The sequence below is a fragment of the Anomaloglossus baeobatrachus genome, chromosome 2 (genome assembly GCF_048569485.1).
Source record: "Anomaloglossus baeobatrachus isolate aAnoBae1 chromosome 2, aAnoBae1.hap1, whole genome shotgun sequence".
Taxonomy (NCBI): Eukaryota; Metazoa; Chordata; class Amphibia; order Anura; family Aromobatidae; genus Anomaloglossus; species Anomaloglossus baeobatrachus.
The window spans coordinates 300,921,102-300,933,369 of record NC_134354.1 but is presented as its reverse complement, the minus strand read 5'-3'; the positions used below and the strand labels follow the sequence as shown (position 1 = coordinate 300,933,369).

The 12,268-nt window shown below is 54.0% G+C and overlaps 1 protein-coding gene across 1 annotated transcript in view; it reads right to left on the bottom strand.

Moving 5' to 3' along the window:
• The window catches only part of LEMD2 (LEM domain nuclear envelope protein 2), a 62,689-nt gene extending 60,504 nt beyond the window's left edge, over positions 1-2,185 (bottom strand). Inside the window, exon 1 of the mRNA XM_075335862.1 lies at positions 686-2,185. Within this exon, the coding sequence (XP_075191977.1) occupies positions 686-2,123 (1,438 nt within the window). The 5' untranslated portion in view covers positions 2,124-2,185. The remainder of the gene's footprint in view (positions 1-685) is intronic.
• Positions 2,186-12,268: the final 10,083 nt, after the last annotated feature.

Here is a 12,268-nt window from a genome sequence, read left to right as displayed (position 1 = left end):
ATATATATATATATATATATATATATATATATATATATATATTATATATATATATATACTCTGTGTGTGTGTGTGTGTGTGTGTGTCTGCTATGTGTGTATACGTGCTCAGTGTCTGTGTGTGTGTGTGTGGTGAGAACCTGGATGCCGGAACATCGCGGGGACAGCATCGGGGACTCATCTAAGTTCCCAATGAACTCTGATGAACCCATGAAGTTGTAGCGCGGGTGTTGCGGGGGTCATCAGGATGTCATCAGAGTTCATTCTGAACTCCGATGACCTCCTGGATGTCACTGTGCTTGCAGAATACTCACCTGACCCCGCGGTGCTGTACCCAGTGCTGTCCCTGCGATGCTCCGACTTTCAGGTCCTGAGTGCGGTGAATAATCGATGAATATAATGAGCGGCGGTCAGGAGCAGGAGGCAGCAGAGCCGGAGACAGCAGGTAAATATGGAAAATCTTTTTATTTCACAGACCCGTGTTTTCTCCGGTACCTGTCACATGTATGCAAACACGGATGTCACACGTGTGCAACACGTATGACACACGTGTGACCATAACCATGCGTGTGACTGGTATCTGATTAAACACAGACGTCTGAAACCAGCCTAAGTGATAGCTGCCTACAAGGAGAAGCAAACATCTCGGCACACAATGCCATGTTCATTTCCAGTACAGAACTCACCGTCATTGTCCTCAGATGTAGACAAAATGCCACTCTTCACAATTAGAATACCAATGAAGACCAGAACCAGGATCACACACAGCAGCCGCAGCAGTCTTGACAGGACATATGCCAGCTTTTTGGACCAAACAGGTTTCACATGAAAAGTATGTTCTTGCCGCAAGTCAGGTGGAGTATTGTGAGATAGAGGGTCAAAGGCAGTCCTACTATTGGAGATATGTGCACTTGTGCTCGAGTCTCTGCTGCTGCCACCTATGTGTCTGTATCTCAGCTCATCCACTGGAGATCTGGTAAAGCCAGAGAACCTGCCCTCAGCGATGTCACTTGTGAACCTAGTAGACCCTAAAGATCTGCCCTCAGGGATGTCACTTGTGAACCTAGTAGACCCTAAAGATCTGCCCTCAGGGATGTCACTTGTGAACCTAGTAGACCCTAAAGATCTGCCCTCAGCGATGTCACTTGTGAACCTAGTAGACCCTAAAGATCTGCCCTCAGGGATGTCACTTGTGAACCTAGTAGACCCTAAAGATCTGCCCTCAGGGATGTCACTTGTGAACCTAGTAGACCCTAAAGATCTGCCCTCAGGGATGTCACTTGTGAACCTAGTAGACCCTAAAGATCTGCCCTCAGGGTTGTCACTTGTGAACCTAGTAGACCCTAAAGATCTGCCCTCAGGGTTGTCACTTGTGAACCTAGTAGACCCTAAAGATCTACCCTCAGGGTTGTCACTTGTGAACCTAGTAGACCCTAAAGATCTGCCCTCAGCAATGTCACTTGTGAACCTAGGAGATGCTAGGAACCTGCTCTCAGGGATGTCACTTGGGAACCTTGTAGACCCTAAGGACCTGCTCTCAGGGATGTCACTTGGGAACCTATTAGATCCATAGGATCTGCTTTCCTGGTTGTCACTTATATATAAGGACCTGCCCTCAGGGATGTCACTTGTATACCTGGTAGATCCTAAGGATCTGCGCTCCTGGTTGTCACTTGGGAACCTATCAGATCCAAAGGACCTGCTTTCCTGTATGTCACTTTTATACAGGGACCTGCTGTTAGGGATGTCACTTGTATACCTGTTAGACCCTAATGACCTGCGCTCCTGGTTGTCACTTGTATAGCGGGACCTGCGCTCCTGGTTGTCACTTGTATAGCGGGACCTGCGCTCCTGGTTGTCACTTGTATAGAGGGACCTGCGCTCCTGGTTGTCACCCGTGTGCCTGTTAGACCCTGCCGACCTGCTCTCAGGAATGTCATCTTCTCCCTCGTCACTGTCACTTGGTGTCTCCCGCAGGCGGCTTCTCCTTTTGTTCTGAGCTTTCTTAGCCTCTGCACGTAGCTTTACCAGCCTCTTCTCCAATACTTTGCGGGTGCCATCTGTAATGGGCCCCGGTGTGAAGCCCAGAGCTATTAGCTCTCTTCTCAGCTTTTCGTCGGCCATCTTCCTAGGTAGTGTCTAAACTAAAGGGTAGATGCTAGAATGTACTGACTTCTTCGTGGTATGACGTCATTTCCTCCAAGTGTTAGGGGCGTGGTCAGATTTCACAAGGCACGAGGTCTCTACTATCTCTCCCTCTGTGGACGCTGGTTTCCTCTGCAGCGCCGTTGTTTCATTCTTTGCTCTGGCTGACATTTTCTCATGCACAGAGGGAAGTCAGCGTCCTCAAATTGAAAAAGGGAAGGGTTTTTTTTTCTTCTTTCTTTTAATGGTGAGTGTGAAGGCTTCATGTTGGGTGGTTGTGTGTGGTGTTATTTGGATGGGTTGGGGGTTAATGCTGCCGGAGGGCCGCTGGTAGGCGGTGAGGGGTTAATATTGCTGCGGGGAGGCGGCGGTGGTGCGAGCTGAGGGCTATGATTGTGCTGGGCGGGCCCCGCAGGTGCGAGGTGAGGGGGTTAATGGTGCTGGGGGGCCCCCGCAGGTGCGAGGTGAGGGGGTTAATGGTGCTGGGGGGCCCCCGCAGGTGCGAGGTGAGGGGGTTAATGGTGCTGGGGGCCCCCGCAGGTGCGAGGTGAGGGGGTTAATGGTGCTGGGGGGCCCCCGCATGTGCGAGGTGAGGGGGTTAATGGTGCTGGGGGCCCCCGCAGGTGCGAGGTGAGGGGGTTAATGGTGCTGGGGGGGCCCCCGCAGGTGCGAGGTGAGGGGGTTAATGGTGCTGGGGGGCCCCCGCAGGTGCGAGGTGAGGGGGTTAATGGTGCTGGGGGGCCCCCGCAGGTGCGAGGTGAGGGGGTTAATGGTGCTGGGGGGGCCCCCGCAGATGCGAGGTGAGGGGGTTAATGGTGCTGGGGGGCCCCCGCAGGTGCGAGGTGAGGGGGTTAATGGTGCTGGGGGGGCCCCTGCAGGTGCGAAGTGAGGGGGTTAATGGTGCTGGGGGGGCCCCGCAGGTGCGAGGTGAGGGGGTTGATGGTGGGGGGGGGATTGATGGTGGGGGGGGGATTGATGGTGGGGGGGCCCGCAGAGGCGAGGAGGTTGGTGGGGGGGGGCCCGCAGAGGCGAGGAGGTTGGTGGGGGGGGCCCGCAGAGGCGAGGAGGTTGGTGGGGGGGGGCCCGCAGAGGCGAGGAGGTTGGTGGGGGGGGCCCGCAGAGGCGAGGAGGTTGGTGTTGGTGGGGGGGGCCCGCAGAGGCGAGGAGGTTGGTGGTGCTGGGGAGGGGCCTGCTGAGGCGAGGGGGTTGGTGCTGCTGGGGAGGGGCCCGCTGAGGCGAGGGGGTTGGTGGTGCTGGGGAGGGGCCCGCTGAGGCGAGGAGGTTGGTGCTGGGGAGGGGCCCGCTGAGGCGAGGAGGTTGGTGCTGGGGAGGGGCCCGCTGAGGCGAGGAGGTTGGTGCTGGGGAGGGGCCCGCTGAGGCGAGGAGGTTGGTGCTGGGGAGGGGCCCGCTGAGGCGAGGGGGGTTGGTGGTGCTGGGGAGGGGCCCGCTGAGGCGAGGGGGGTTGGTGGTGCTGGGGAGGGGCCCGCTGAGGCGAGGGGGGTTGGTGGTGCTGGGGAGGGGCCCGCTGAGGCGAGGGGGGTTGGTGGTGCTGGGGAGGGGCCCGCTGAGGCGAGGGGGGTTGGTGGTGCTGGGGAGGGGCCCGCTGAGGCGAGGGGGGTTGGTGGTGCTGGGGAGGGGCCCGCTGAGGCGAGGGGGGTTGGTGGTGCTGGGGAGGGGCCCGCTGAGGCGAGGGGGGTTGGTGGTGCTGGGGAGGGGCCCGCTGAGGCGAGGGGGGTTGGTGGTGCTGGGGAGGGGCCCGCTGAGGCGAGGGGGGTTGGTGGTGCTGGGGAGGGGCCCGCTGAGGCGAGGGGGGTTGGTGGTGCTGGGGAGGGGCCCGCTGAGGCGAGGGGGTTGTTGGGGGATAGGGGCCCGCTGAGGCGAGGGGGTTGGGGGGGGGAGGAGCCCGCTGAGGCGAGGGGGTTGGTGCCTGCAATGGGATGGGGGGCGATGTATGATACTGGGGAGGCTTTAAATTTGTCACCCCTTCAGGAGCTTTCTATCGCTGCTGCACTGGTCGGTCTACAGCGATTTGTGACCTACTGACTGTTTCATGGAGTTCTCCAGAGGTCACAACTTAATACAACTTAATACAACTAAGAGCCTCGTTCTGGATCCTGTAGCCTTGCTCTGAGAGCCTCGCTCTGGATCCTGTAGCCTTGCTCTGAGAGCCTCGCTCTGGATCCTGTAGCCTTGCTCTGAGAGCCTCGCTCTGGATCCTGTAGCCTTGCTCTGAGAGCCTCGCTCTGGATCCTGTAGCCTTGCTCTGAGAGCCTCGCTCTGGATCCTGTAGCCTTGCTCTGAGAGCCTCGTTCTGGATCCTGTAGCCTTGCTCTGAGAGCCTCGCTCTGGATCCTGTAGCCTTGCTCTGAGAGCCTCGCTCTGGATCCTGTAGCCTTGCTCTGAGAGCCTCGCTCTGGATCCTGTAGCCTTGCTCTGAGATCTTGTCATCATTGCAAGCTTGTGACTGGAGCCATACTAAAAAAGTCTGAAAGCACAGGGGGCAGGGAACTTGCATGTAAAGCACCACTCCAGCGCTGAAAATAATTTCCTCCAGTAGTGCTAATGATAAATTCTCTAAATTACATTAAGAATAATACAGAACTATCTTTAGTATAGGAGCTTTTCCTATTACAAGCAATTGCTAGCTTAGTTCAGGTTATTTGGAGAATTTTTCATGTGTTTAGAGACAAATCTTTTTCTAAAATCTTTACTTTCTCTGTGAACCTTCCATTAAAGTGCTGAGTGCTGCAAGGAGAATTTTCCCTTATCAGTGTTTTAATACACCATAAATGTGACACTAATAAATATCTCCTACACTTTGTATTGCATCTCTTGTGATTGGTTCAGTATGACCATGTGCCTCACTGCTCTAGCATTTACCCCCCAAAATAGAAGTCTTGAAACAACAAAGACTGGCGGCAATGCAACAAAAAAAATGTAAAGGGCTTGTTCACTACTTGGTCCAACCCTTCTTATCCCACATTTCTCTAGTCCCTTCCACGACAGCATAGGAGGTTGTCTCTCCACGCCCTAATTGGGACAGGAAGTTCAAGAGGTTTAAAAGGACCCTCCCACCTCCCATAGCCAGTGTCTTTCCTGTCCCCATGGGGCATGGAGAGGTTTTGTTTTTTCTCCTATGCTGTGGTGGCCGGCGAACTGCAGTATATTTTTTTTTTTTTCCCCCTATTACCTTCAGCCGGACGGCATCGGTCGGGCCTTCACCGCTCCTCCCTTGCTGTTCCCTCACGCTGTGGGGGACCGCTGCTCCAGCCTTCCGGATCCTCCTGAGGGGTGATGCAGGCTGTTGAGCTCCCCGGCCGGCGTCCTCCCTGAGCCGCCGGCCGCCTCCCGCATGCACGCTGCCGGAGCGATCCGGAAGTGCTCCCGGAGGCGGGACTTCTGGTCTTGCGGACTTCCGGTCGAGCGCTTCCGGTTTGCGGAGGCAGCGTGGAGGCACGCCGACTGCGACTCGACCTGCCCAGGACCGGATGCGGGAGGCGGGGAAACGTGCACCATCACTGGGGAGGCAGGCCCTTGTCCATAAGGGCTGCCACGAAGACATCAGATCATGGTAAGACCGTGCTCCCTGTCATGTCTTCCGCTGCAGCTGCCTCTGCAGAACCCAGTGTGCCCCCTGCTACTGTGAGTATGGAGGGGACTGGTCCCTCGGACATAGGTCTCATCAGTGATTATGGCTCTCTGCTCTGTGTTTTCTGGGAGGACAAGGCCACCAAGAAAACTGACAGAAATGAGAAATCAGAGAAGCCTGAGAAGTCAGAAAAAACTGACAAGTCCGATAAGCCTGATAGACCTGACAGAGTGGACAAAATTAAAAAATGTCCCATCTGTATAAAGAAGCTCCCTGCAGTATGGGATAAAAAGCTTTGCCAGCAATGTACGGACCAGGTTATTAGGGCCGAACAACCATCTCTGATAGATGAGTTGCGGTCCATGATGAAACAGGAGATTAGGGCCTCACTGGCTTCTCTCCCTGTGCCTGGCCCTGTGCCTGGCCCTGTGCCTGGCCCTGTTCCTGGCCCTGCTCCTGGCCCTGCTCCTGGCCCTGCTACTGGACCCTCTCCTCCAAAAAAGAGGAGACTCCAGTCGACCCCTTCTGATCAGGAGGACGCTGATTCCACCTCTGAGGGTCCTGATGAAGGATTTCCATCTGGGGGGTCTGACCAGTCCTTTCTTTTTCACTCAGAAGAGTTGGGGGATCTTATTGAGGCAGTTCGGAGCACTATGGGTTTAGAGGAAGTGCAGTCTCTTCCTTCAATCCAGGACGAAATGTTTGCTGGCCTGAAGTCAGTCAAACAGTTGGGATTCCCAGTTCATGCCAATGTATTGGATATTGTTTCTCAGGAATGGGAATGTCCTGAGAGGCGGGTACGGAGTGACCTTAGACGCCGGTTTCCTCTGGAACCTTCGGGACTACATTGGGAGATCCCAAGAGTAGACGTTCAGGTGGCTAGGGTAGCTAAGCAAACGGCTCTTCCCTTTGAGGATACTTCCCAGCTGCAGGATCAAATGGATAGGAAGGTAGAGGGCCTGATGAAGCGGTCCTGGGAGGCATCGTCTTCCTCTATTCAAGCCAACATTGCCTCCACCTGCGTATCCAGGTCCCTAATTAGGTGGTTGGACCAGTTGGAGGCTCATATTTCCCAAGGGACCCCTAGGGAGGAATTACTGGAATCCCTTCCCTTGCTTAGGAAGGCTACCTGTTTTCTGGCAGATACCTCGGTGGAATCTGTCCGCCTGGCAGCCAGGACCTCGGTGCTTTCTAACTCTGCCCGACGTGCCCTCTGGCTTAAGGCCTGGAGTGGAGACTCCACCTCTAAAATGAGGCTTTGTTCCCTTCCTTTTAAAGGGGATTTGGTGTTTGGACCTGCCCTGGATGATATCCTGGACAAGGCGACTGATCGTAAGGCCTTGCCCGATCCTAGACCTACCAGGAAGCGGTCCTTTCGTCCCTCGATGCCTCAGGCCTCCCAGCCCAGAGGGAAAGGGAAGGCAGGCAGGTGGAGCTATCCCAAAGGTAGAGGGAGAAACATCCTCATCCCTCCCCATCAGCAACGTCCTCAGCAGGACAAGCAGTGACTCGGCCCGGGTGGGGGGAAGACTCTCAGCGTTTCTTACCCAGTGGCAGTCCATAACCTCTTGCCAATGGGTTCTGAAGATCATCTCGGACGGTCTTCTCATAGAATTCCTTTCCCCCCCTCTTCCGGGTCTCCGAGTCACTGCGCTGGCATCGCCGGGTTCACAGACTCTGTTGTACACAAAGATTTTAGAGTTAGTGCACTCGGGGGTCGTTTCCCCAGTCCCGAGTCGGGAAGAAGGGATAGGACACTACTCCCGTCTCTTCCTGGTCAAGAAGCCATCCGGCGACGTCCGTATAATTATCAATTTAAAAAGTCTAAACCGTCAGGTCAGGTACCGGCGGTTCAAGATGGAGTCGGTGAGATCAGCTATTCCCCTGATAGGTCTACACCACCAGATGGCCTCTATCGATCTGAAAGATGCCTACTTCCATGTACCCGTCCATCCGGGACACAGACAATACCTCAGGTTTGCGGTGCTTCACGGGGAAGAAGTACTTCATTTCCAATTCAATGTACTTCCCTTCGGGATCTCCTCAGCTCCAAGGATCTTTTCCAAGATCATGGCAGAGGTGGTCGCCTTCATAAGATTGCAGGGTTTCTGTCTAGTTCCGTATCTGGACGACTTTCTTCTCATGGCTCCGTCTGCTCCAACCCTCCGGAGCCATGTGGAGAGGTCTTTGGGAATCCTTCGGTCTCTGGGATGGATTCCCAATCTCAAAAAATCACAGTTAACCCCCTCCTCCACACGGCAGTTTCTCGGAGTGCTGCTGGACTCCGACAGACAGGCATCTTTTCTCCCAGAGGGCCACAGGATAGCTCTGTTATCCAAAATCTCGAAGCTCCGCAGGCAGGCTCGCCCAACGCTTCGAGCGGCTATGTCGGCCCTGGGTTCCATGACATCCTGCATCCCCTCGGTCAGGTGGGCTCAGGCCCATTCTCGGTGTCTCCAGGATCATATCCTGACACACTGGGACAGACTCCCGTCATCCCTAAACAGAAGGTTTCGCCTCTCGGAGTCCGTCTCCTCATCCCTTCTCTGGTGGCTGAGTCCCGCCAACCTGCAGGTGGGGGTTGCCTGGACTCAGAAACCCCTGGTTACACTGACCACAGATGCCAGCCTACGTGGATGGGGGGCAATGGTGGCAAATTCCCCATTTCAAGGGGTCTGGAGTCCTTACGTCAGCTCCCAATCCTCCAACTACCGGGAGCTCAGGGCAGTCAGGGAAGCCCTCCTTGCGGCTCAGGACCTAGTCCGGGACTCTCACGTCCTGGTATATTCAGACAATGTCACAACAGTGGCACATCTCCGCCATCAGGGCAGTACACGCTCAGGCGCCCTGAAGTCGGTATCCTCCCGAATCTTTCAATGGGCAGAACAATCTCTGCTCTCCCTTTCTGCGGTCCATCTGAAGGGCTCCCTCAATCTTCAGGCGGATTTCCTGAGTCGTCGGGATGTTCATCCAGGGGAATGGAGCCTGGATCAGGCAGTGTTCTGCTCTCTAGTGGCAAGGTGGGGTGCACCAGAGGTGGACCTCTTTGCCTCAGCAGAGAATCGCAAGGTCGCAACATATTTCTCCCTGAACCCAAGGGACGAGGCTTTAGGGGTAGACGCTTTCTGCCACAGTTGGTCCTTTCGCCTCGCTTACGCGTTCCCCCCTCTTCCTCTTCTCGCACGGGCCCTGAGGAAGATCAGAGACGAGGGGGTCCCAACTATACTGGTGGCCCCGGAGAAGTTGGTACAGCTTGGTCATGACGCTAGGAATCGACGGCCCAGTCCTCTTAGGTTCGGACCCCAGCTTACTGTCACAGGGTCCGATTTTCCATCCGGCTCCTCAGAAACTCAACTTGGCTGCCTGGCTTCTGAGGCCCGGGCACTGAAGGCTCAAGGGCTTTCTGACAAAGTTGTGGCTACGCTGCAGAAGAACCGTAAACCTGTGACTAATAGTATATACAACAAAATCTGGAAGAGATTTTCCTCCTGGTGTGGTTCTCGGCCTCCTGACCCTTTTCGGCCTAATATTGCGCAGATTCTGGACTTTCTCCAAAGTGGTTTAGACTTAGGTCTTAGGCCCAGCTCCCTGAAAGTTCAGGTGTCAGCACTCAGTGCAATCTTTGACACGGCTCTGGCAGATCATCGTTGGATCCGTCGGTTCTTTGTGTCCGCTGGTAGACTCTGTCCACGTCGGAGGGTCCTGACGCCTCGCTGGGATCTCAATGTGGTCCTTACAGGACTATCTCAATCTCCGTTTGAACCTCTGTGCTCTTGTAACATTCGTTCCCTTTCTCACAAGACTGCTTTTCTTGTGGCTATTACATCTGCTCGCAGAGTCGGCGAACTTCAGGCTTTGTCTGTTAGGGAACCTTATCTGACCATCAGAGATGACAGCATTGTTTTTCAGCTGGACCCTTCCTTCCTTCCCAAGGTGGTTTCGGATTTTCACCGTTCGCAGTCCATCGTCCTGCCTTCATTCTGTCAGAATCCTCGGACTCCGGGTGAGGAAGTGTTTCATTCTTTGGATGTCCGTCGGATAGTGTTGCACTACCTAGAGGTTACTGCTTCTTGGCGCCTTGATTCTAACCTGTTCATCCAGCCCTTTGGCCGCAATAAGGGCAAGAAGGTGGCTAAGAGTACAGTCGCCAACTGGATTGTGCGAGCAATTAGAGATGCATACCTCGCTCAGCATCTCTCTCCGCCTACTGGATTCACGGCGCACTCCACCAGGGCTACCTCTGCCTCCTGGGCCGAACGGGCAGGGGCCTCCCCTGAGCAGATCTGCAAGGCGGCTACGTGGTCTTCGCTCCATACCTTCACGAAGCATTATCGTCTGGATCTGGATTCCAACAGGGATTTGGCCTTTGGCAGGAAAGTCCTGCAGGCTGTGGTCCCCCCCTAGGTATCAATTCTTTGGTATTCCTCCTATGCTGTCGTGGAAGGGACTAGAGAAATAAGAATTATTCTTACCGATAATTCGCTTTCTAGGACCTTCCACGACAGCAGGTAATTCCCTCCCCTATGTATTCATGTATTCCTGAATGTGTAGTACTTCTCATATGCTATGGATTCTTTGTAAGACACTGGCTATGGGAGGTGGGAGGGTCCTTTTAAACCTCTTGAACTTCCTGTCCCAATTAGGGCGTGGAGAGACAACCTCCTATGCTGTCGTGGAAGGTCCTAGAAAGCGAATTATCGGTAAGAATAATTCTTATTTTTGCTTATGCTCCCCTAAGGTGCCAATATTTTTTCAGCTGTGTTGGGGCTCACGTGAGGTTGTCATGCCAGCCTTGCTCCCAATCATCGCCAGCTTTACTGTCCTTGCCTTCAGACATAAGTAATCAGCTGGTGTGACATATCAACCTCCCATGAGTCCAGGGAGAGCAGTGTCCTCACCCCTAGAACGACCCTGGCAGAGGAGGTGTGTAGGCTTTATTTTAATGGCGCTTTACATAGATCAGCAATGCTGTCCCCATTGGGGCTCGAACGCTACATTCCCTATTTGTATATATTTGGAGTGCGGGAGGAAACTGAACAAATACCCCAAAGTCCTGTGTATATAGCCACCTCCACACATGTCCAAAAACACATTTTGCACTGATGTAGTGGGTGTGTGTCTACTGTCCTTGTGCCATCTGGACAGCTCACGGATAGAATAAGCAGCTATACTCGCCTGTCTCCAGTTCTTTGGCTGTTATTTCCGGGTCCGCGGTGAGTGCCGTAAATATGCATGAGCGTAATGAGCGGGCCCAGAAGCGCCAGAGACAAGCAAGTATGAAAATTCTGTATTTTCAGGGACACTGTGTTTCCCACATGTCACACGGATCACATCATTGTGACACCTGTGGTGCCCTAAGAAAACACATGTCACTGTGTGGAGCACACGGACATATGTCCATGTGAACACACGCATGTGTGTGCGCAGATCCATTGATTTTAATGGGTCTGCGTGTGTCCGCGGCTCCGGTACATGTGAAAATGGACGTCACACGTACCGGAAATATGGATGTGTGAAGGAGGAGGCCTAAGGGCTCATTCACATGACCGTTCCATTTTTGCGGTCCGCAAAACATGGTCTGGTTTTTTCCCCCCAGCTGGCAGCTTCACCTTAGCTGGTAATCCAAAACAGGGCACCCCACACTATTTTAAATAAATAATTTAAAACAAAAACGTGGGGTCCCCTCCAAATTGGATCACTAGCCAAGGTAAAGCAGACAGCTGTGGTCTGGTATTCTCAGACTAGGGAGGTCCGCTGTTATTGGACACAGCCTAAGAAGAATAGCAGGCTGCAGCTGCCCCAGAAGTGGCGCATCCATTAGATGTGCCAATCCTGGTGCTTTGACCCAACTCATCCCAATGCTCTGGTGCGGTGGCAAACTGGGTAATATATGGGGTTGATACCAGATGTGTAATGTCACCTGGCATCAAGCCCTGGGGTTAGTGATGTCACGGCGTCTATCAGTTACCCGACATCAATAACCCAGTCAGTAATTAAAATAAAAATAGACAACAAACAAATTTTTATTTGAAGAAAAAACTCCCCCACACATTCCCTCTTTCACCAATTTATTGAAAAGAAAAAACAAATTCGGGTCCGGCGTAATCCAATAAGGGGGTCCCACGACGATCCATACTCACTGTCCCAGTCAAAGTGCTGACTTCATGAGGTTATCAAGGTACATTACCTGCGGTGATGGAAACCGCTGCACTCCTGACATCAGCGCTGGTCACTGAGTTCTATGCCCGCTGTGTTCTCAGATCACCTCTCGCAAGTGGCCCGTGATGTCACCGCTAGTCACAGTCTGTGGCTGGCCGCGAGACGTGATGTGAGAATGCGGCTGTCAGTGATGAGCGTAGACGTCAGGAGTGCAGAACTTCATCACCACAGGTAATGAACTTTACTAACCTCCTGACGGCAACGCTCATCATCCCCGCAGCTGCTCGCACTGCAGTGCGGGCATATGCTGACACACTGCAGTGCGGGCATATGCTGACACACTGCAGTGCGGGCATATGCTGACACACTGCAGAGC